We start from the raw sequence: 26966 nt of genomic DNA on the forward strand, positions 1-26966 counted from the left end.
CCACCGTGTTATAGGTTCTTTAATTTCTTGTGTGGAATAACACACTCATACGCCTCCAATTTTCGTATAAATACGAAAGCAAGTTAATATAAGCTCAAAGATACCAAACTTTTTTTTTGTAGTTCAATTTTAAAGTAGATATTTCTCTAGAGCAGAAGATTAGTTTAGAATTAACTGCAGTAAATTAAATCTGCATATAAAATGCAATATTTCAATAAAGAATCCAGACATACGTCATCTTGGGAATTTCCTCTACACAGAACTAAAGTGTTCGGGAACTGAAAAAGAATTTTTAGGATTTCAGAAATCGTAAATGCGTGACACTATTTAATGTGTGTCTCATTCTAAGTATACAAAGAGAGAAAGTGCTACAGCGAAAATTAACTCTATTCAAAATGGATATCTCTGCGTATGAGATCAAATCATTACACTTCAAGAACCGACACGAATGTTAAGTCAACGACATCAGCGAGTAGTTTTGGAATGCTTTTAACGGAGGATTAGTACCTTAATTTGCTTAAATCCGTTGAGAATTTATGTGCATGCTTCGGTTCGGCATATTTATCTGAGTTACCGGTTACAAACATGAAGATCATTAAATCTGAGCACTATTTATTTCACTTTCGGACAGCAAGCATTGCAATTTACGTTCAAGATAGCAACTACATTACAGACTTAAAAAAAAAAAAAAAAAAAAGAGAATGCCAAGCATCTTACTTAGAATATGAATCCATCCATTCATCTTCAAGGCCCATCTTTCCTAATTGGATTGTGGGAGCAGCAGCTGCAAGAGTGACTTCCAATGGTCACGATCCTCCGCCACCAAGCTCAGGTGTTCTGGTGGGACTCCCAGACGTGTCCACCCAAGGTTTTGATAGTCTATCCAGCGAGTCCTTGGCCTCCCATCCTCTGACTTGGCAAAGAGGGCCTGCTGGGGGGGGGGGGGCTCTCTTGTGGCATTCTAACCAGGTGCCCGTACCACGGTGGCGGATTTAGGCACAGAGGCACAGCCGGAAGAGGCGGCCGCCTCGGGCACCGCAAGAGTAGGGCCCCCGGCCCGCACTATACATATATTTTTTTTAGAAAAAATTTGAAAAACTAATATTCCATTTTGTTTCAATTTTGTCTTAATTCTTGGAACTACTGTCTGTAAATTATAAACATATTAAACTGTTCTTATTAAAATAGGCGAAAATGAACTTGAAAAAGCAGATAATAGATTGCAAGCCAAAACATTGTCAAAATATTTCGATAAATACGAAATTGCAGTGTTAACAATATTATGGGATAGATTATTGCAAAGAATAAATAACACAAGTCTTTCGCTTCAAGAAGTTCAAACACATTTGTTGCAATGTGTAAAACTTTTAAAATCTTTGCATAATTTTATAATGGATGTACGAAATGATTTTGAAACCATAGAATGACAAGCAAATCTATTAACTGATGAAACAAATTATGAAATAAACCAGATAAAGAAACTAAATAGACATTTTGACGAATTAATACAGCATCAAATAACACGAACGAGACAATTCTAACAGGTCGCAAATTATTCATCGTAGAAACTCATAATATGCTTTGTGCTAGATCGAGTACCGAAATTTCCACCAAAATTAATATGTATTCTAATGTGTTAAGTCATTTCAATTATTTTCTGATCACGATATGAGCAAAGACGACATAAACGATTGCATTTCTAAATTGGGAAATATATACAAGAATGATATTGAAATTAGCTATTTCAATGACGAAGTACATCATTTCTTAAAATACATAAAAGAAGAAAAAATCACATGTCCATTTCAAATGTACAAAACAATCATTAACGGATTGCAATCAACTTTTCCAAATGTAGAAACAATACTAAAAAATGTTTTAACAACGCCTATTTGTAATGCTTCTGCAGAAAGATCTTTTTCCGTCCTTAAGCGTGTCAAGAATTATTTAAGAAATTCATTGGGGCAAGATCGACTATCAAATTTGTCACTGATGTTTATAGAAAATTCTGTATTACAAGATTTAGAATTTGATTTATTAATTGACAAATTTGCTGCTGCAAAAAGTAGAAAAGTGCTATAATTTCATAAAATACTTATGTACAAAATACAGACTGTACCTGAATGTGATTATAATATTATCGAATTGTTCCAATAATATGTAATATACAATTATTTTCATATTTATATGTATACAAAACATTTTATAATTTTTGTTGTGAAGTAATTATTGTTATGTATGTATGTGTATGCATTGTGTAATTATACATAAAATATTTTTAAAAAATTAAAATGAATTGTTTGTAACTTAATAATTTAAAGGACCCCGAAAATTGCAAACGCCTCGGGCCCCTCGAGGAAAGCAGCGGTTGAGTATTGGGGTTTCCCGAATTGCAGAGCTTCTGACCCTATCGAGTCTTGTCAGCCCTGCATCCTCTCGAAGGAACCTCATTTCAGCAGCTTGGATTCGTGTCCGCATTCTTTCGGTCATTACCCAGCTCTTATGACCATAGGTGAGGATGGGAACATAAACTGTGTCGAAGACAGCCAGCTTTGCCTTCTGGCTTAACTCCTGCTTCAATACTACCGAACGGCCAAGCTCCCGCAATAGAATATGAATATATATCATTAAAAAAATTTAAAAATGAAACTGTATACTTTATCTGTTACAGTTTTATTTTTCGTGAATTTATACAAGCATAGGCGCTTTTGGGGACATAGGGAAATAACATATTACCTTTTCTGATGAGAAACATTTACGCAGAGTTTTACAGGTTGAAATGCGGTCGGCATTTTGAGGCACAAGTTTTGAGCCGAAAGAACAATGCTTTGTTATAATGGAGAATGTTACCAATGTAATATTACAAAATAATTCGTCCAAAAGAAATGTGATATTTTCCATGTCAACATTTTCTGCTGATCCACGAGGCATTGGTAACATTCTCCATTCAGTAGTGGGTCCTTTTATTTTGGATATCTTAAGATGAAATAACACATTTTATTGAAAGAGACCTCAGGTATATTTAAGAAAAAACAACTATGTGTCCTTCGAAACAAAAAGGGAGAATTTAAGCTATTTAATAAGGTCTACGATACAGGCATATTCCCACAAGACTGGTTACAGTCGACCTTCATCGTGCTATCAAAAAAAGCTGTTCAAGTTGATAACATTATTATAGATCCCATTAACATCAAACGAGGAGTAAGGCAAGGATGTGTGCTGTCACCTCTTCTTTTTAACATATACTCCGAAGCCATATTTCAAAAAATCTTAAAAGGAAGAAAGGAAGGGATTAATGTAAATGGTGAAATCATCAGTAACATCCGATATGCTGATGACACAGCTCTCCTGACTGACAATATTCAGGATCTTCAAAATCTTCTGGAACTAGTGATGAAGAGAGTGAAAAAATGGGATTAAAAATAAATATCACCAAAACTAAATTCATAGTCATAAGCAAGGAACCAATTTTTAATTCATCACTTTCTTTAAATGGGAAACGAATAGAAAGAGTGACAAAGTTTAAATATCTCGGATGCTGGTTAAATGACGAATGCAATCCAGAAATGGAAATAAAAGTTAGAATTGAAATGGCAAGAATATTTTTTCTCCTGATGAAATCAACACTGTGTAACCGCAACTTAAACTTGGAGCTTAGAGTACGCATGGTTAAATGCTATGTATGGTCTATACTGCTGTACGGTGCAGAGACTTGGACCTTGAAGAAAACATCAATTAAAAAACTTGAAGCCTTTGAGATGTGGTTATACAGACGAATGTCAAAAACCCCATCGACAGCAAAAACGTCCAATCAGGAAATACTGGAACAAATGGGGAAATCACGTGAACTTTTAGATACCATAAAAAGAAGGAAAACTGCATATCTTGGTCACCTACTTCCTAGTGAAAATTATAAAATAATTCAATTGCTTATAAAGGGGAAGATAAATGGAAGAAGAGGACAAGGAAGACGAAGAAAATCTTGGCTGGCAGAATCAGACAGTGGACCGGCATGAGCTCTGAGGGACTGTTTAGAGTAACTGAGGATCGCTCAAAATTTGCCAAGGTGGTCGCCGACCTCCGGTAGGAGATGGCACTCAAAGGAGAAGAAGAAGATAGAGCAAATACTATGAATTGTGCTTTCCACCTGTTACTTTTGTTTGTTCTTTAGATGAACAACTTCTCCAAGTAAATAAGCTTAAATATACGATAATTTAATGATAATCTATCAAAACCTTTATAATAAACAGTAACTGTATATATCGAAAGCAGAGTCGTGTCGTAAGCGATAAGTATGAAATGAATTTGCTTCCTGTTATTTAGCGGGGAAGGAGATATTTTGAAGCTAATCAATGAAGGATCGCTTGTTCCATTAACTCTTTCAGATAAATATATTATTATTTATCAAACCGCCATTTTGTATTTCGAATCTTTTGAATACAAAAAAGGTAACCTGTCCCCAAAAAGCACCTATGTTTGTAGTAGAAATTCATGAGAAATAATATTGTAATGGATTAAGTATACAATTTCATTTTTAAAAATTTCAATTTTAATCTGAATCATCGCTATTTGTTCATTTAAAACTTATCAGCTAGGCTCAAAAAGACTAAATTAATAGAATTGCCAACCAAATTTCAACGACCCGGAATACAACGTAAATCATAAAGTACTCATCAAACAATTAGCATAATTTATTAATATAGTTAATCACTAACGTGTGGCAGTAACCATACTGCGAATAAGTTCGATAATGTGGCTTTCTTTTCTATAATTTGTGTAGCATTTCGGTTACCGAAATGGTATAAAACAATGCAAGCTCACGTGTGAACTAAACACTTAACACTGAGACATTCATTAATGGTGCTCTTTTAAGCTTTATTTTTAGTGCAGTACAGTACAGTATACAGTCATTACAGGGGTGGGGGGAAAGCTGTCATTAGTTTTCATTGCCTTGCAAAATACATAAGCACCGATTACATTATTTTCTTATATAGTGAAATCTGTAGAGTATCCATAACTATAGAATACCGAATATGTCACAGTAAATAACTTTTTTTATTAAGTAAATATTGTAAATATTTCGTTTTATGTATTATAAGACATCATCAGTACAATTATCGAATAACAATAGGAATTGAATTAAATTAAAAAAAAAATCAGTAGCGCGCATGCTTAATTGGAATCGCTAACCACTAAACGCTAAATCACTTAAAAAAACGAAAAACTTAACCAATCACTAAACCACATATAAACATAAAAGTTTATATAAAGAAAGTGCTGAAGCCTTACTTCATGACCTAATTTTAATCGGAGTGACTGCTTCACTATTCCAAAATTTAGGAAATTGTTATCCTCAATTGTATTAAATAAATTTCTGTTATATTTAAATTTAATTAGTTTTAATTTCAGCAAATTAGTTTCAACCCATGAACACGCGACTTTACAAGTAGAGGGATTCCAATGAAAGCATGCGCGCTACTGGTTTTTTTTTTTAAATTCAATTCCTATTGTTGTTTGATAATTGTACTGATGGTTTATGATACATAAGACAAAATATTTACATAATAAAAAAAATATTTACTGTGGCATACGTGTTATTCTATACTTACCCATTACATTAGTCTCTCTAGTTGGTCGTATTTATTATTCCTCAGCTCTCGCTGGAAGGATTTCATTTTACTGTAAATTAAAGTCTGGAATCCTTACAAAAATTTGGTGAGTTCGGGCTATTCACAAAATTGATCAATAGGATTGTTTTGATTTAAGACCGAAGCAATAAATTTTATGAGACCTGTGTATTATATCGGTTAATACAGTTTTCATATAGTTCCAATGTTGTGTTAATGAACGATGTCATTAGATAGGATTCCGAAAGACTTTTGTCTCCACCATTTCTTTCTTGTAACCATTTTATCTCCCAACATAAATGAAAACGAACTGGCCTAACTCGACTTACTTGCGTAAAACACGTGACTACAATTTTTCTAGTGGCTTGAGTTCTTTGGAATTATCGCAGTTATAGTACTTGCATTACTTTCGTGGCGATTTCTTTCATTCGTGTTTTTTTATGATTAATAAACAAGCAAATATTTAAGGAACGCGAAACGAAATCAATATTGGTTTGACTTCTGGTAATGAGTGAATGACGCTATTTTGCTTTCTGTTTATCACTGTAATTTATTAAAAGGAATACAAGAGATGGATTGTCTGTAATTTCAAGCAACACAATCCAACTAAATCTATAAAGAAGTCTTATTTAACTGTTTATGTTCTTCTGGACAGTTTGCCTGTTCTCTTGGATGAAAAATCTTACCACCTTACACCGGCTGTATCACCTTCAGTTGAAAATCTCCTAGAGAGGCTCTTCGCATCCTTGCGATATTTAAACCCGTCTTTTCAACCAAAGGATATTCTGTCTTACCAGCTGAGCAACAGAGACTCTAATGTTACAAAACTTTGAACATGACCATATATGACAAGAAAATACCTTTCCTCTTTTTTTAATACGAAGATTTCATCTTGGTACGCGGTAGTAGTCTATGTTAATCCGTCTGATTTTTTTTTCACATAGTCTCCATACTTGTCAAGCGCTTCTCACAGTAGGTGATCGCTACCATAGAATCCATATTCGACAAACTGTCCTATTACCGGTTATCTGACTTTTATTTTTTTTAAGTGTTCAAAAATGAATATTATAATTTCAGGAATATTGACATCGAGGACAGATTAAAGGACTGTAGTTGGAAGTATGTCGGATAAACAGAGGAGGGGGAGAGGCGTTGCAGGTAGATTTTTATTATATGGTCAAAGAGGAAAGATACAGAGGTCATTCATTTATGAAAGATAAATAAGGGTTTAAGCGACAAGGAGATAAGGAAGGTGTTTTCCAACAGCGAGTGGAATATATTATACTAGGATAACGGTGCATACAGCATCAGAAAGTGAGTTTAAGGCATTGGGTAATATAGAGAGACTATGACCCGAAGTTGTTACTCATTTTAGTTATTAAGTGTAAATAATTATGATATATGTAGAATGAGGCTCTCATCAGTCCTGGACTCTATTGATATATCATTACAAAAATAAGAATATTTTGGACATTTTTCTTTGCTCTATCTATAATAACCTTTCTATTCCAGAATGTAAGATGTTTCCTGTAGGATGTAAGCTACTTATAAACACACATTGTGCAATTTATTTTATACATTTTTCCCTGCCATCGATGTGATTTTCATATGCCTTTTCTTCAAATACCAGAACAGATTAGAAAAGAATTATAAAAATGAATTTTAAGCTCTTCATGTACAGGAAATAGTGTTTCATGTGCATTACCGTTTTATGTAATCAGCACATTGAAATATGTAAATACTTCACAGCACAAACATAATTACTCAGTTTTTTTTTTCAAATTTATCCTCAGCTGCAATTATGACTTTCTGGAATTAGAAGATGGTGAATTTCACAAACAGCGTTACTGTGGGGATTGGAGCAGCCGAGTAAAACTCCTCAGAAGGGTCACCGAGACCAATCATTTGCACCTGATTCTAAGATCAGATTATTCGCACAGCTATGCAGGATTCCGAGCTAAAGTTCTACTTGGATCAGGTGAGTCCGAATATACAACACATTTTTACATGATATTACAATTAATTATCCTATTATAAAATTATCATGCTGCATTATTTAATTCCTTATTGTCTACATGATAAGTATTAACATTTTCCCTTTTATCTTACCTTTTTTATCTTTAGAATGCAAACGTCTGCATTCTTTCCCCTTGGAGTAGTCGTAAGAACAATATATTTGCAATTCAGTTCGAATGAAATGGGTTCTGTGTGCCCTGGGCAGTATTCTACGAATACTGCCCAGGACACACAGAACCTTTATGTTGGCTTTTCTAATAAGGGGGCGGGGATGGGTTGAGATCACAAACGGACATAGGTGGATGTAAAAGTATACGCCACCATTTTTATTTCACATATGAGGGGTATTCTCCCATTATAAGCGCTCCAGAATATATAAATGGACAATCCTTCGAGATTTTTATTTTTTACCAGCTGGTGAAAATGGCTTATAAGTATGGAGTCTCCTATTCGTATCCATTTTCTGAACAATAAATCGAACGGACAGATGCGGAGAGGTCTTTGCAGATGATAAACTACTCCGAATATTGCTGTTGACAATCAAAGCAACAAACTTGTGAAAAATTAGGCACACTGCTGATCTTAACATTTCCGTACAGAAGTATTTTAGATATCCTCTATGACTACCTGCTTTATAAGAGAGACAGTTTCAGTATACGCAACCATTCACGGTGATGCTAACAGGTTTGCGGACATAGGTTGGATGCTATGACAAAAGCATTAAAAACGGGGCAAATGTTTCGGCAATCTGGAATCTGGATATGTTGAAAACTTTCCCCTTTCATATGTGTTTTCTGACATGGTCATCATAATACTATATGCTAAATAAAAACATGTAGACAATGATCTTTGTATACAATGTTGTATTACTTCTTTCTGTAAGCCATCCCTGCTGCTATCGAGAACTAATTTGAAGAATTAGGTAGGAGACAAATTTTCATAAAAGCCGATTTGAAAAAAAAAATACCATATCGAAATTAACAGATGAAAAGTCAAATCATTAAATTGCTAAAAGATATGCCATGTGTAATATCAATTTCTTCTCTCGGATAAGCGTCATTTTTAACTTCATACAGAAGAGAAAATGCAGAAAGTTATTTTTTTTTTCAATTGATAACGTAGGTAAAATAGCCTTAAACACTGCAATTCCATCAATGAAATCTTTGGTGTTTATCATTTGAACACTAGCACAGTGATATTATATTAATGATTAAAGTAATTATTCCCTTCCCTAAAACTCGAATATTTTTGAAATATTCGAATTCTATGGAGGACTTATTATTTAGGAGGAGGAAGACTTATTTCTGACTGATTTCATTTCAACTGAAATCAGGTTTAGAGTTTGATTTTCACGCATTTGTAATCTCTATTTTAAGTGCGCACGTTATATGCTATAACGTGCGCACTTAAAATAGGATTAGAACCTTGGAAGTCTTTCCAGATCGGGAAACGAATTTCTTTGAGTCGGCGTCATTTGATGGAGGTGTAATATCATTTTCCCAAAGCATTTATTGAAATACATGGCTAGGTATATAAAATCGAAAGAATTAACAATTTCCATATTCTTAAAAAAGAAAAGACTTCCGAAAAATCCAAAAAAAGGACAGTCCTGCATTTCTTGTCCTACGTCTTATTCTGACAAACGCTTGTCAGAATAATACATACAAACCATTTTTGTACGATGTTATCCAGGTGTGTTGGTATCATATAATAATTATCATATTATTTTTCTCCAATACAATGACAGAAGACTTAATCAGATTTTGACTATACAAACTTAAATTATCGATGAGGTGAATAAAAAAAAAAATATTCTACGAAGTAAATAAAAACCAAGGCTTGTTGCTATTGCTGATTCTCTGCCATATTTTCTTCTCTATTTTAGGGAATGCCAGTCGCAGTCCGTGCGATTCAAAGTTCTTTCGACCTTACCGCGACCACTGCTATCTGGTCTCTTCCCCTCCTGAGATGCAGTGGGACATTGCGCAGCAGATTTGCGTAGATTCGCAAGCAAGTCTTGGAACAATAGAAAATGATGAAGAGGAATCATTTGTCTACTCAATGTTGAAGGATACGAATAATGACATTTCAAAGGTGGTCATCTACTGGCTGGGAGGTCAGGTGCAGAACAGAATCTGGAAGTGGACAGATGGAAAAGCAATCGATCTAGAAGGTAAGAGACTTTACGTGGACCAACTTTCATTATTGTTTTCCGACTTTTGTAAGCTTCTTTCACTTTCCTTATCATTATCGCATCAGAAAGAAGTCGCTAACAATAAAGTTAACTATCGATGTAAGCGCCTTCTAGTGAACACTTTCGGCAACATAATTCCGGAAATTGAGTTTGCTAGTGTTGCGATAACAAACTTAAAATCAGTTGGTATCGAAGAATACTGCGCATCGCATTGTTCACTCTCCGGCGTTGTCTCCTAGCAACCATCCATCATCAGTTAGTGACTGTTTAGCTTAAAGAGGAAGGAAACTGAAATCCCATTGGGACATTCTGTGACAATAAATGACTGATAAAGGATGCCACTAAGTGAGCACGCGGTATAAGGGCTTCATTATGTGTTCATTTAGTGCTTTCGCCGCAAAACGGTTACAAATAAAAAAAAAATTCATTTTCATTTAAAAATAACATACTGGAGTTGCTCAGATAACTTAGATAATGTACAAAACTGTCCACTTTCGTAACATAAAGTAGAAATCATACACGCAAATATGTGACAAAAAAAAGTTAATTAAACTAAGAAAAAGGCGTAATGTCTTCTGACCTTTTCTACTACTATAAATATGCGGTTACCATATTTATAATTTGAAATTTCCGATCTTAAACCACTGATGCAAAAAATTAAACACAGAACGAAAAAGCAATTGCATATCAGTCTTAAATTAGAAAACAATACGTTATGCCTCATCCAGTAAAAAATAAAGATTAGTTTTTAGTAGCAGTATATATTTTTATAGGTAAGAGACGAATAGGATAAATCTACGCTAATGTGCGTTATTCCATTGAAGTGGTTCCCTTGGGCATATATACACTAATTACAGAAACCTTTCCACCTCTGAAGCAAACCATTAAGTCTTTTTTTAAGCGTTCGGATTAAATTCGGATTCATATCACTCATACTCGTAAATCGACAGCTTCGAATCTATTGGAATCTCCAACTTTAAAAACAGGAAGAAGCTGCAGAGATCCACAGATCAATCACCTTCTGCCTGTTGAGCAAGTTCTTGAGATCACTTCCAGCGATTCTCTTTCTGATCTATTCCAATAATCGACGAAACAAAATTTCTTGAAATATATTTACTTAACGTTCATCCAAATCCACTGATAAGCATCCTATTCATATCGAACCTTATGTGACTTTTATTTAATCATAAAACGCCCGTCAGTTCGAATTTATTCTTGATGTTTAATCACGGTGTTGTCGTCCCGATCCGATGAGTATGGTCATGGATCGTCTTTAAAGTGTTTTCTCGGCTAGTTTAAAACGCGTGATTATATAAAAAAAAAAAAAAAAAAACATTTTTCTACAAACTTTCATCATCAAAAGCTGTTTTAAGCATTAAGTGTTTGTCTGCGCACTTGTTTTTATCAAGTACCATACAAACTCTAATGCCCACGCGTTGCCGCTCTTAAGTTAAGATGAAGAAACAGGATGCCTTGAACATAAGAGATTAAAAGCAATGCCAAACATCCACGTAAGAATCATTCCAAGAAGGAAGTACAAGTGAGTTACAGGAAGACGAATCTTATATAGAACTATAATTCTATAGTTTCAAAAAAAAATCTTAATTATAGTGCTAGGTAGAACTTTTGGATCCTTTAATGAAACCGAAATATACTATTTTTGTAATCTGGCATTTCGTAGGGGATAGTAATACAGCATGAGAGAAAGTCAAGTAATTTATCAATATTTAATGTAAGATGTTTTCTATATGTTCTCTAATTTTTTCTACTATATCTTAAAAACGTAGATGACTAAGGGTGGGGGGGGTGACGCAGAAGTGTCGATACGAAACACGAGCGGAGATGCAGTAATGCGTAGAGGAAAGTTGGCGATTAGTAGATTCACTCCCCCCCCCCCCAGTACTATATAAGTTTTTGTTATATGGATAAACAAGAGCAATGCATTAGTGTGATTTAATTTAACCTTGAACATAACGTAGCGGGTAAATGTTATTTAATGTTAACATTAAATAATGGTTTAAAAATAAATACAGACTTTAAACTTTCTAAAATTACGTGTTGCACCACAGCATTCTTTCTGAAGGTATGTCCTTCATCTCATAAAAGGGAGATCTTGTTTTATAGGAAGGCCACTGGTTGCAAGAAATGGTGCTATTACTTCAATTCCTTACTGCCTCGCCATCCAGTGGGAACGGTGGGAAAACAGCAGTGACTTCTATTGGGTTTCGAAACCCTGTGACCGAAGATATCGGTATGTGTGCAAGAAAAGAAGAAACTTTGGTAAGTGAATACTTCCTACTTTGGTAACTGTTAATGAAAATTTGATCTACTTGATTTAGTACTGAAAATCATGAGGATCAGAATTACTTACTGTGTTAAGAGTGTCGTATATCTTACTTCAGTAGAGTAATGAGATACTATATTTCATTGTTATTATTATTGGGTTTTATCCTCATTAACTTAGAAAAACCAATAGCTTACAAAACATTCAGATATTTTGATGAACACTTTAAATTACTTATGACATAATGGAAATTTTCTGCTTTATTTATAATCCAAAGTTTAGGAAGTTTCGATTGAGTTAAATCAAGTTTCTAAGAATTCCTGCTTGAAATAACTTGAATTAAAATAATGCTTAAATTTCGTAGTGGAACACGCGTTTTAGATACTAAATATTTGAATAATGGATTAACACTTCTTGTTTTTCGCTTCAATTACTAGATTTTTTTAGAAAGGGGGAATTCTAAGAATAGCTAAAGATGCATTCAAAAAAGAAACGCATCACAAGTCTTTTCCATAGGAGAACAAAACTGTTAGTGTTAAAAAGAACCAATGTATATTTTTAAACGAGATTTCTATATACTAATTATTTAAAAAGTCTACGATGATACTTCTCGGAAAGTTGTATTTGCATAGGACGCTAATAAAACACTGCGATTAATAAAATTTCAATGTTTTCTTTCGTCAATACGTGATTAACACGAGTTCTGTCCTCTCGATTTTTGGAATGGAAGTGGGTTCTGGACATTGTCTTTAGTAGAAGAAACAAGTGTGTGTGTGTGTAGCGAAGGACCAAACATAAAATATATCATGAGTGTTAACAGTGATAAACTTAGTATTCCAGAAAAAAAAAAAAAGCTTTCATTCAAGCGTTGTCTTTTTTTCCTCTCTGCAGACGTTCCAGACGACTTAAATGCCACACACACGGCAACCACGGGCATTTTAACATCAGCCAACTTTCCGCATCACTATCCCGATGATCTAAACTACACCACAAAGATCGTAGGTCCCCTGTCGTCTCGTATACTCATCACTTTCCAATATCTCAACTTGGAGTGGCAGGAGAAATGCTTGTACGATTATCTGATGCTACGAAGCGACGTCACCAAGCCAGGTACCAGACTCTGCGGCTACCATGACGACGAATTGCATAGGTGGGTGATACAGGTGAACTGCTTAAAATAGCATTTGGTCGACTGTCTGTAAGCGCAATTTATACAAGCAGACGTGATAAACTGATTTGTTGTTAAATGTAAAAATTCCGCTTTAACGAATTTAAAGGAATTATGCCAGTGGAGTATTGAGTCAGCTTTTAAGCGTTTGAAAATTGAACTGTGTGATAGTGCAGCTATAAGTTGTGAACTATTCTTCATCGAATGATTCTGTTAAAGAACAGAAAATCTAGGATTATCATATAATACAGAAATGTTCTAATTATAGAAAACAACGTTCCCTTTTTTTTCTCACTTTATTTAAAGAGAAACTGATCTATTTTAGTCTCATAATGGCAAATCGGGAAAGGAGAGGCTGTTATACATTCATTTTTTCCTCACTAACAGGATGAACGTTTTCTAATACCTTGTTTTAATTCATCGAGGATTCCGAATTAGTCAATCTTTGGCGCATGTAATTTTTTTCTAGCATTTCCGAATAATCGACAGTAGAACTCAACGATTTGGTACAATAATACTAATTAGGATAAAGAACATGAAATGACAGTAGCTGTATCTACCGGAGGTATTGGTTTTTGTTAAATGAGCATGATAAATTTTACACTCATTCGCTTTCTTCTACGCTCTCTGAATAGAGACAGTACTTTTCCAGCGACGAGAAAGATAGTGAGCGGCTACTAACCGATTTAAAAATTATCTATATACGCGCGCACACATACAAAGTAACATGAAGAAGATGCGCCTGATGCCAGCAGCAGAAATACGAGTACCTATACTTCTGTGTGCCATACATTAATTCGGAGACTTCGAAAAAGGAAAGGGCAAATAACCAACGGATATTGGAGATCAGAAGTAATTATAAGCGACTCTCAAGCCGGTGTGATTCTAATGGTCCTTATCCCTGATACAAGACTCGGATAAAGGAAGTTCAAGATCAGATACTATTTATACACAACCCATTCAGTTTGTATGCATGCGATTTGCTATACACTGAGATAATAAAAATAGCCTCCGTTAGGAAGTAAAAAAAGGTTGATACTGGTAATCTCTGTATGAGATGCATTTTCTTATCAATTGTGAATTTAAAAAATATTTTAAATAAGACTTCTTGAGAGCGTCTGTTGACGAGTCGTTGGTTTCGACAATGTCCTTTGGTTTGGAAAGGACTGACTTCGAATCCCGTTTAAGAAATTTTATCGAGACTTTTTAACTGAAGGTGAGTTAGCCAGTCTCATACAAAGGTGGAAGGGTTTTCCTCCAGGAAATTCGGGTTTTTCATCCCGCAAAACAGGAAAAATGGCCAGAAGAACACACGCGATATATACAGCCATAACAGACAATGCAGATAGGATTATTTGTTCTATTATAAGCAGTATCAGGATAAGAAGTCAAGTTACTTGTCCTAACAGACTAGTGGGCTTATTACGGAAAGGAAGATGATGATGATGATAAGACGGATCGGTCTTATTTAGTCACCAATTTTTTATATATACAGTTTTAGCATGAAAGATTAAGACAAGTGTGTTCTATTTCAATTATTCTAAACAAAGCTAGTATTCTAGAGTCATGCTATGGAATTCTAGGAATTTAATCCTTTGGTATGATAAATTTACATACCGTAAACAAAGGCTATATTTAAACTATGCACATTTACTACATGCTACCAACAATATTTCATTGCAGTAGTTTAATGTTAAATTAACCAATAAATTCTTGTTAGCCACAAATAATACGTCTAGGATTTGAACAGTTATCGCGTATATATTATAATTTATCATCCTCATTTAACAAAAACCAATACCTCCGGTAGATACATAAACGCATTTAAAAATAAATAACGCGACCATTAAACAAAGCTTTTAAATCCCATTTCTAATTCACAGTGGTTTGTCACAAACCGGCAAGATTTCGCTATTACATTGTCTGCGATTTAATTTGCTTGAAAGCTCGTTTCAGCTCGTGGTGATGTTGGGACAATTAAGTTCGTGTTGATTTCATGGCTGCATGCGTTCTGGGAGGCAATTTTAATCGTTTCTCCAGCTGTTTTAACTAAACAAAGGGAGCGTGTTCGTTTACATTTTTAATAACAGATTGGAGGATATGTGCTTCCACCTGAATTAAAAAAAAACTCTCTAGGAAACGATTTGTTACAGAATCTAATAAAGGAATCTATTTTAAATACAATAAAAATAACACACACGCATAGATAAAAATAACAACAACATTATTAAGGAAGATTTTGAAACAATTCTTTTTTGTTTTCTCCTTTTAGGTTCGATTTTGTTTCTGCTGGAAATGAAGCGCTTTTAACCTTCCACTCTGATTTTTCTACTTCGGCCATCGGTTTTAAAGCTACTTGGGAAATTGTCGATCTCTCTACCTGCAGGAATCAATTAGTTGATGTATCCAACCCAGGATTCCTTACAAGTATTCGATATGGAAAATGGTATTTACCAGTGCTTGAATGTAACTTCACGCTTGTGTCGCCACCTAGCAGTAGAGTCGTTTTGATAGTGGTGGAATTTGATGTTGGTCGACCAGACAAATATGGCCGGTGTATCAATGATTACGTCCAAGTGTCTTTGGAGGATAAAGAAGAGGGAAATCGAAGTGTGTACCTTTGTGGAAATTCCAGCATGGTTCCTCGTGGACTACAGTTGATGTCCTATGGGTCTTCGCTAACTCTACGATTCTATTCTTCCAAAGAGAATCATGGCCGACATCGAGGGTTTAATATCAGCTATGATCTGTGTAAGTGTTTTGTTTTCATATATTGTAACGAAAATGCGTTCTTTATATGCATTTGTGTGATCTCCTTCTCCCCTCCTTCCCATAAAAGAATAAATCTTGACTCAGAAATGTGCACAGTGAAGAACGCTTTGAAACGCTTGAGGCAATCGTATCAATGATTTTTAGGTGTTTTAATTCCAAATTTAAATGTTCGTAGTATTGCATTGTGTTGATTATTTTCTCTCTTCTCGGATCTCCACTACTGATTTTTTGTAGTTTTCGCCACCTTCGAGAGCGCCTTCATGGCGCAGTCGTGAGGACGTCATGATATTTGCCTTTAGGCTAGAAAGACCTGGTTTCAATTCCCATCCAAGAAGCGAGGGAGTGCATTAGGGATATTTTGGGCTGAACATGAGTTATCTGGTCTAAAAGAGGTGGCAGAGTTGTTTCGCTGTTCGAAAAGTTGGATTTTTCATTCCGCGAAACAGGAAAACAGGCCAGAAGAATAGAATAACGCAGTTAACACTGGCCTCAGTCTTAGTTGTTTCTGATCTAATTAATACCAAACCGAAAGCAATTAACGGAAAGTCTAATATGAGAATGCAGTTGTCAGTACTCGATAATGTAGATGAAAGAGCTCCATCTGGAGGTACTTCAAGAAATGGAAGTACCTCCAGATGGAGGGGGGGGTACTTTAAACTAAAGCATACGAACAAGCACATAAGCAACAAAAACAATAAAATCTGATTTTCTTTAAAGTACCGTATTTTGAATGTAAATTCGGTCTTAGTCTGTTGGTACTACTGGCATCTGAGAATTTTCAAGTACACTCGCAAATACGACCATCAAAAAATAATAAATAAATAAAAATAAAAACTGCTAATCAGTATAACAAAGCTTTGTCAACTGTGTATATTACAAATCCGATTTAACCCATGTTTCATTTTTAATAACTAGAGTACGTGATTACCGTTTTCCAATGTTCTACCAGGAGTCAGAGCAGAGAAAAATAGCATATAGCAATTGCAAAAATCTCGACAATCGGAGAAACACGTGCAATGTTTCATTTTTAAAGGAACTTGCTAACAATTATTTATCCCACACTTGTCTAAAAAACCTTCTCCTAAATAATTTTAATAGGTTTCCACTATCTAATTAGGCCTAAGCTATGACAACTCTTTAGAAAAAGCGTTGTATGATCTTTGAGAAATATTCACTAATTGTGTTCCCAATTTCTATAATTAGAGCTACTGGATTTTTTTTTTATTTGAATCTCAAACCTTTAGCACTTTCAAGTATTTTTGTTACCGTGTCTACTTGAACTAACCGTGAGTTGATTAATAGTTTATTTTGCGCATATTTAGCAGCGATTACATTAGAAATAACCTAATTAAGGGGGAAAAAACAGAATGGAAACGTTCTGAAATCGCGGTTTCATGGCGAAACACGTTTTGAAATAGACCTAATGAAAACAGCAAATTTAGTTGCAGCAATTAATCTGGATTGAAATTACGTACAACGTATTTATTAAGTGAAAGGGGAAAGGTTAATTTTTCATCAAGATTTGCTATGATGTCCGGTTAGTAATTAAGTGGGAGCAATTAATTAAATGATTAATGATTGTGTATATTCTAGAGTAGCTTGGAAACAGAATGCTAGCAATTATATCGAATTTCCGTAAGGCGTTTAGGTTACGAGTGTGCATTTGGTAACTATGTGTGTATGGTAGGCAGATTGCTTAAAAACTAACGCTGGAAAGTAATTAACAAACTTTAATGATCCCCCGAATTCCTGTCAATCAAAAATAATTTGAGAATTTAGCACGGGCGATGGGAGGATCAGTCTCCATCCAGAAGCTTCTTTGCTATCCGATTTTCAAGCTTTTTTAATTTGTGGCAAGAGACAGCACTGCGACACATTATAGCCGATTAATTTTCAGACTTTTTTTTTTGAAGAAAAAGGTTTCGTTTTATTTAAAAATGCGTATGGATGCAAACAGACAAGAGCATTAATGTTGAACCTTTTCTGACGTGTGTGTGTGTGTGTGTCGAAACAAGAAAATGGAATTCGTTTCCAGCTCGCTTGCCAAAATGGCAATCAGTTCCTGAAGTAAAGTAAATAATGTTAAGTCTTCTAATGATCTCAATTTCTATTGAACTCCATTGATAATTCCGTCTTTTCTCAAAGGTTCTCAATAGGATTCAAATCGGAACTTTATGCTGGTAAGTCTAATTGATGTAATCTTCACGTTTTCTCAAAGCAAATGTTGCATATTGTGTGCGGTATTCCAATAGTGCATTGAGTTATATATGTGCTTTGGATGGCTTATTCATACAAAAAAAGTTTTTAAAGAAATCAATATTTCAATCTGCTGTTTTGCCTACAGTAACTGAGCATTTTCAAGGATAAAGATAAAGGTAGCCAAAGCAAAATTAAATAAGAACACAGAATTTCAAGCAAGTACAGTATTCAAATATTTTGATACGCACTCTAGCGGTGGCCGTATTTTTTGCTGTTGTTGTTGATTTAAATCAACATAAGCAGATTCCTACAATAATCATTCATTTCTGAGGTGGAGTCTTTTTAAAGTAAACAGCTTTTCTCCTTCTTACTAAGTTTAACATGAAAGCACATAAAATTAATGCACCATTCTAACATAGTTTATAACAGAGACAGCCTTATGTATAAATTAACAAGATATCTAGCAAAAAAAAAAGATATATATATATATATATATATATATATATATATATATCATTTGAAGATAAAAGAAAGCTAAGGCTAAGTCCCTCTACAATCCTCCCTCTAGCTGTGCTCTGTGACGTTAGATTTTTAGCGCACTGAACCAGCCAAAACTCCCAATAACTAATTAATTTTAAAAATCGAAAATAAGCAATGTTTACCGACTTTAGATACATTAGCTACTGGACTCCAATGAGGTCTCTCTCGTACTATCTAAAGAAAATCCACTCATACTATCAGATATGTGAACATTAATTCAAATTCATATGCATGACATGATAAAAAAAACTGTAATACATCTTTAATAGTTTCACCAATAATGGACACAACCGCAAAGCTTTCGAAATAGCCTTTGGTATACAACCATAGTGCGCAAGCAAACGTTTTATAAAGTAGGTGTGCAAATGAATAATTTCTTAGTATATTAAACTTATTTTATTATTAAAATGTAAAAGTTGAAGCCTGACAGTAAATAAAGGTGAAAACGATATTTGCAAATTTAAAAAAAAAATTAATTTTTGTATAAGATTTATTTATGCAGATTATTCATCCCTAAATACCCCAGTTTAATTCTCATCATGACGAATTTACAGACAAAAAATACTGTTGTTGGTGATGATAGGCGGTAAATGGCGTTGATGGTAGTAGTGTAGTAGTAGGAGAATTAAGTAGTAGTGGAGAGGGTGAGATGTATTTAGCGAAGTAGAGTGCCCTCCCGACATCAATCCTTGGACTCCCTGGAGGTGTCACGTAATAATAACGAGAGAAACTTTATATGAGCTATTTCAATCGAAACTGAGGTGGCCAATCTCATGTAGAGGTAATAATTTCTTTTCCTACCGGAAAATCGGATTTGTTATCCAGCATACAGGCATATCAGACAAAGAACACACGTAATTTATCAACAAAAAATATTATGACAATATTTACTTGAGAGATTAAATAAATCTCTAAAGTACGAAATGTATTTAATGAATAAAAGCTTCTCATTTTATGTCTGGAGACTTTTCTCCTCATCCAATTTTATCATTTATTCTCAAATGAAATCATGCCATAATCCATTTATTTAAGTTTGATTAATTAAAATCTCCTGCTTTAGAAACTATTTCAGAACACATTTCATCTCTAAATTTATTCGGACAGACAATTTATTATCAGAATGAGTGCAAGATACCGTTGTTATGTTCAATTCATAGATATTATTTATTTTTTACTCTAGTCAATGGAACAACGCTGGACTCGCTACTCCACCTGGATCCAGATGGCGTTGGACTTGCTCGAAACATCAATTTCCCTTATCCGCCACCAGAAGGAGTAAATTACACTCAGAAGCTAATAGCCTCTGTTGGTCGTTTAGTGGAGTTGGCAATATCCAGTGCCATAATGAATAACATGGCCAACTGCGAGATGCTCATAGTGGAAGACAAGTACAGTAATGATCAACAGCCGATATGCAATATGAATGGAGCTTCGAAGGTCATGGCTCGAAACCTAATCCGTTCCAAGTTTAACACTCTGTACATTCACACCTTAGCCGAGAATGACTCCAGCCACGCTACGATATACAGCATTGCTTACAAAACTATGAAAGGTAAATCTTAAGTCCATAAATATATAAATTTAATGTAATTAATAGGCACTTAATAAGGATTCGTCCATAAATTATAGAACGTTCTTAAGGTAGGGGGAGCATGGATGTTGGAAGATGGAAAGTGTTCCTCGTACCAAAATTAAAAATAATACTAATTTCTGTAATGGAATAATATTCAATACTCTATGAGTGAATATTTTTTATTTTAAATAAACGACAATATACAATGAAAATATACTTAAAATGTTATCATTCACTAGAATGTGAATTTGTTAGGAATTACTAAGTCTTGGCTTTCGGATTCTTATCAGATTGCAAACTTCATGATAATCCCATCTACAAAATTTCAGTAACTTAAGGCGCATTTAATAACCTGGGTGTGTGGGTGTGTTGTAATCCGGGAACCCTCGCTTGGAGAGGTGTGCTTGTTTCGAACTTTTTCAAGCTCCTGTTTTGCAAGATGGTGAACTCGCGCCAAGAGATGAAAATCCATTTACTATAAAAATATTCCCAAACATCCATGCCAACGGGAGGATTGCTCACGGCGTATTGCGTGGAAAAACAGGTCAGAATTGGATATTGAATTCAACTGGTACTAAGCACGGTGGTTTTTAGCATCTAAATAAAAAAAAAAAAGTGAATATATTTGCATTGATGCAATAAAAGAGAGAGAGAGATACGCACATATTGCCTAACCTTTAGTGCTTTTAAACTACATAAGTTTCTTAAAATGAGATCTCACTACGGTAAGTTTAATTGCAGTAATAAAAATAGAGTCCATACGCATAACTGTAAAAAGAGTATAGTAATTATTGCTCAACAGTAAAATCAAGAAGTAGACTTGCGTTGATGTACTAGTTCTAATGCACCTTTCGACAGTCACAGGATGAATATTTCAACGTGCTGCAGATAAATCAATAACATAAACCAAAAATATTAAAAGAATTGCTTCAAAGTATTAAAGCATTATTTTAAATATGTGGAATCTCCCCTTTGGTTACGTAGCTGATGATGTGCAAGTCTAATGAGGATAGCATTTTGCGGCACAGTCTAGTTGACCAAGGGTACATCTTCGCCCCTGACTGATTGTCAGTTTGAATTCCACTATGGACATGGATATTTATGAAGATCTTTAGTGGTAGATGATTTTCATCTCCCAGATGAGATTACTACTCGTTTATTGGAGGTCTGAAGTTCCATGTCTGGTCTTTAGAGCGGGGTTCTTTCAGGACTACTTCACCATTAGCCTATCCACAGCACTAAAATGCGTTACGGGTTAATCTCTCATCAGTGAAAATTGCATAAAAATATTGTGGTCTCTGTCCCGTTTCTAAAATTGTAATTAATTTATTTTCTTCAATTTCAAAAGGGAAAAAGGCATAAAAATGTATGTTTTCATAATAAGCCTTTAGAACATCCTATGCTATCTAGCACTTTTGACTTTAGATAATTATTCATCAAAGCACTTCGCAAATTAATAGGAGACGGCTGTACGTTGCCATAAATGGAAAAATCGAGATTATCTTCAAAGAGCAAACAAGTGAGAAATAATGCTATTCTTTTTTCTTCTTAATTTAAGATCCAATGATTTGAACTCTGAAGAGATCTTTATCTCTTACATGAGTGCCTTGTATTATTTTTGTTTACTATCGACAACTCGCCAGACAAAAATAAAAGCATCTTTGAATTTTAGCTGCGACGTTTTACCGTTTCGCTAAACTGGCTCTCTGCAATGCAGACAATTTATAACGAGAACATAAACACAAAGCTAACGCTTTCAACTCTTAATGAAATTTTTTTTTCTTTTCGCGCTCTTAGAATTCCCCTGATATCTACCCCAACATTTCATGCAAGTAGTGCTATGGGAATATGTTAATGTCTTGCGCATTTTGATATACCTCATTATTGCAGTCCAAGAGAAATATGCCACCAGTTAGTAGGAAAACTGAGCATTCGCAAACATAATTAAGATGGCAACAGACTCTAGACTCCATATAATATGAATATTCGTCAAGTAGTTTTTAATTAAATATTTTATTAATTGCACTTTTCAGTTTATTTATAATCTTGATCAGTTTGACTTCCACTCCTAAGTTTCATTAAACATCTAGTTAAAAATTAACCTATACTGTATTATTATGCACCAATATAAAGTACGTTTTAATAGTAATAATCAACCAAAAATAGTTAAGTTGTCATATATAGTCTCTAAGAAACTAAGCTTATTTTTCCTTTCGTTCACAGATCCTCTCTTTCTGAATAAAACACTGGCGTTAGCTACTCCAGGTGTAGACTCATGCAATCCTAGCCCTTGTTTAAATGGTGGAGTTTGCACAGAGGATGATGATAACCACTACACTTGTCAATGTCAGGGCCATTTTACTGGTAATTGTGAAAAATGTATTACTATATGTACTTTTCAATCGAACAATTTCTGATTTTGATATGTTAACAGATATTCGACTTTAAACCTTGGATGAATCTTGCTCAAAGCGAGATCACGAAATCGGAGCATGGAAGTTTTTTTTTTAGGCATAAAAGAATCGTTTTCTTCAAATTCAATTAGAAAGAAATACGATAGTGTTAATTTAATAATTATTTATAACTGAGTTTGAAGAAGAAAATCATAAAGAAAACAGACATGATCATCCCTGGAACTCAAAGTCTTGCGTTTATAAATAAGTACGAATCTGGTTAGAGAACTTAATTTTTAAGTAAATTTTTAATTTTAATTTTCTCAGCATCTATCCCTACTTTGCGTGAGTTATTAAGTAACACTGCCGAGAATTTCTCGCAAGAGGCACTCCATGGCACAAAATCCATTGTCTACACTACTTAAGATTTTATCTACACTTCGCCACCTACCGCCCACTCACAGTATTTTTTTATGTTGATTGCGTATGTTCTCTCGCTGATTTATCTGTATGGGGATGAGAATTCCGAGTTTTCAGGAGGGAAAAGACTTGCTGTGCCCATATGAGATCGGCTGGCTCATCTTTAATTGAAAGAGCTTATACACAAGTTCATGTCATCATAACAAGAATCGAAATCAAGTATTTTCCAATCGAAGAGAGCAACGATCCGTCTTTCTTACAACTATGCTAAGAAAGGCACTAAAACCCTACTATTTTTGTATGTGATCGCTAACTCCACTTCAGTTGAAAAGTCCATTGTGATCGGCGATATTTTGCGAATAGGATACTTTTCCATTATTGTAGATTTTTTCCCATCTTCTATGCATTAATAAAGGCTATCGAGAATCCGATCCACAATCGAAAGGATGCAAATGATCTGTGGATCATTTGCATCCTAGGTCTAACTTGGTATCTGTTTAGTTATTATTATTGCGTGACACCTCCAGGGAGTCCAAAGACTCGTCGAGGGAGGGCACCTACTCTACAACTCTCTGCTTCCACCAACGCCATCTACCGCCCATCACACCACTGCCACTTGCATTTCCACAGACAATCACAAATATCCATGTCCACGGTAGGATTCGAACCCGCAGACTTTTGGCTGGAGAGCGGGTACGCTAACCATTCGGCCAACCAGTAGGGCCACGCAGGTTATATCACGCATATGGAAATACCTTAACAACTGTTAATTCTTATTGTCTAACTGTCCGATTTAACTCCATTTAACAATATTTCCATGGTTAAGAATGAACTATCAACTAAGAAAGTGTTATATGATGAGAATTAAGCAAAGTCATTCCAGATTTGCTAAGCTCAAATCGGTACTTATACGAAACTACAACACTATTCGTTTTCCAATCTGTCATCGATCAAATAATGAATTTCCATGCGCAGTACTGGTTATCTCTTAGCATTAATTCTCGTCTACTAACTACATCAAAAAAAAAATGTCTTGCTGTTCCCGTGTGTTCATTGTATAATATTCTACTTGTTATTTACTATGCAATAAGCTGAAATAATAGACAAAGGAGAACGGATGTCAGTATAATATTGCAAAGTGTAAGATTATGCATCCGATACGGAGCCAATCGGCCCAAGATAATCAACTGGAATGCAGTGAAGTGGTTAGAGTTCGCTTCATATTTGCCCCAAGTTTCCCTGGTGTTGCACTAGCTCTAAAGGTCACTTCACACACAACTCTCTTTCGGGGAGAAATGAAAAACATAAACACACACGCACACTAAACTGAAACCAAAGTTTCATAGAACAACACATGCCCTTGCTACATATAATAAAGTAAAAACAGACACGTAACAAAGTTAATATCAAACATGAAATTTATTTACATGTAAATACAACATAGGAGAAAAGATTCAAAATAAATAATACAAAAACAGAAATTAGGAAATATTTTTTTTAATGCAACGATTGTGCTTGCCATAAAACATAGAAAGATTCATTTTAATTCACAAGAATAAACAGAGATTTGCTCTTTATGCCTATTCTTTTTCGAAAGAAGAAATGAAAATATCCCTGTATAGTGATAAACGTCTCCTCCCCCAAGAGACACCATACTGCAAACGGAAGAAAAACAAGTAGCTTTACTGTATCATTAATTACCGTACATAGTATACGTAGAGTCTACGGTGAATTAGAGTTGACGTAGCGCAATTAGTAAAAATTGGAGACAAACGGAATGAAAGCGATCAGACCATCATCACCACGAACCACGGGCTCACTGCCCGTTGATGTCTGATGCCTGTTTCATTATCTTCTTCCACCTTTCTTTGTCCAGTGCACAGTGTTGCAATTTTTGTACAACCAAATAAAATTGTATTTCTATTATAAAACCCAAAAATGTATAATTTAAATTGCAGCTTCCGTTTTATAATCTTCTGCATTAGCTTCTGTTTTGGTTGTATCTTCTGATAGAGCTCTTCATTGGTGATTTTCTGTACCCATCCTATTCTTAGAATCTTCCTGTAACAAGTTCTTTCAAATGCCAAAATATTCTTTTCTTGATTCCTTATTCATTACCAAAGTTTCAGATCCGTACAGTACACCGCTGAGGATGCATGTTTCCAATACTCTTAGTTTTGTTTGCAGACTGATCACTTTACTTTTCCAGATGTTATCTATGGCCTTCAGATTTGTTCTTCCCTTTGCAATCCTGATCTTTATTTCTTTTTTACAGTCCAAGTCATATGTCAGTTTTCTTCCCAAATATGTGAATTGTTCTACATTTTCTATATCAGTTCCATCCACTTGTATCTTTCCATCCACATGTTCTTCTCACCAAATACCATTGTCTTTGTTTTTTCAAAGTTCATAACAAGTCCAAATCTCTTCCCTTCCTCAGTTAACAGTTTCAGTGTTTTTTGTAGTTCTCTTTCGTCTTCTTCAATAATAACAATGTCATCTGCAAATCTCAGATTGTTAATTCTCATTCCGTATACAGATATTCCTTTGGCATCTTCCTTCATTTTATCTTTCTTTCTAAATTTTTCCATTGCTCTTTCTAAATGTGCGATGAAAATGCTTCATGATATTGGGTCTCCCTGTCTAGTACTTCTGCTTATGATATGCATAATGACCATGCATAATGATAAACAACTCCCCTCCTACAGACATTGCACATTATGATTAAGTTAGTTCACCGATATTAATTTGCAATCAAATTTAATTGAAACATTCAAACTAACATGTCATATACTGTATATATATATATATATATATATATATATATATATATATATATATATATATATATATATATTATATTTTTTTTTTTGAAGAATTGAATGACAAAAACCGAGATTTAAGTAAAAAAGGTTTTAATATTAAAACACGACTACTTTCGGCTTGTAACAGCCTTCATCAGGTGACATGATAAAAGAAAGAAAAACACAAAAACACTGAAGCTTAAATAAACTATGAACAACTTAGAGCGTCTCTATACATAATTGACATTAAATCGTTGTGGTTGTATTTAAAGCTGTTCTTTCGTTTGTTGTATTGTTGGGAAAGTGCGTGCTAGTAGCATCTCGTGAACGCCGGTCCATGATTACAGCTGAATGACCATCTGGGAGGTAGTAGCTCAAGTTATTATTTAGATGAACAGGACTGAATATGATTTCCCTAGATTCCACGATTTTTCTCTCTAGTTCATCATTGCAACGGAAGATGTTAGTAGATTTTTCCCAGCAGACTTTGTGACTTTGGCTTTCATCATTAGGATTAGCCGAGAAAAGGATATGACTTGATAATGCACTGGCTCGCTGTCTCTTGTAAGTAATATCCCTCATGTGTCCTTCTATACGCAATTCGACAGATTCGTCTGTCTGCCCAAAATAAGGAATATCACAATCACACAATATTTTATAGACACGAGGGTATTTAAGATGATGATGATGACAAGGTTTTGGGTGGCTTATTAAGAAACGGATTTTTGGAAGTGGAGTGAACCAAGTTCTGATATTGTATTTTCTTAGAACGTTTGCTAATTTATGTTAAACTGTACTTATGTAAGGAATAGATATATTGCCTTTGAATCTATTTGTTTCTTTTGAGTGATGTCTAGGAGGATTAAGAAGGAATCTTTCAATGATTATCTTGGAATATCCATTAACTTTGAAAGAAGTTTTGAGATGATTTATTTCTGTAAGAAGTTCGTTGGGTCATCCATGTTAGGACGTCATT

General features: G+C 34.5%; 1 protein-coding gene across 1 annotated transcript in view; it reads left to right on the top strand.

Moving 5' to 3' along the window:
* LOC150100904 (uncharacterized) overlaps window positions 1-26966 on the top strand; it is a 243714-nt gene that overhangs the window by 182087 nt on the left and 34661 nt on the right. The window contains exons 8-14 of the mRNA XM_090401933.1: window positions 7421-7605; window positions 9529-9816; window positions 11962-12117; window positions 13013-13271; window positions 15562-16040; window positions 19981-20352; window positions 22597-22737. Of these exons, the coding sequence (XP_090258059.1) occupies window positions 7421-7605; window positions 9529-9816; window positions 11962-12117; window positions 13013-13271; window positions 15562-16040; window positions 19981-20352; window positions 22597-22737 (1880 nt within the window). The remainder of the gene's footprint in view (window positions 1-7420; window positions 7606-9528; window positions 9817-11961; window positions 12118-13012; window positions 13272-15561; window positions 16041-19980; window positions 20353-22596; window positions 22738-26966) is intronic.

The sequence above is a fragment of the Typopeltis vanoorti genome, chromosome 12 (assembly GCF_054136105.1).
Source record: "Typopeltis vanoorti isolate ZY-2024b chromosome 12, IOZ_Tvanoo_1.0, whole genome shotgun sequence".
Classification (NCBI taxonomy): Eukaryota; Metazoa; Arthropoda; class Arachnida; order Uropygi; family Thelyphonidae; genus Typopeltis; species Typopeltis vanoorti.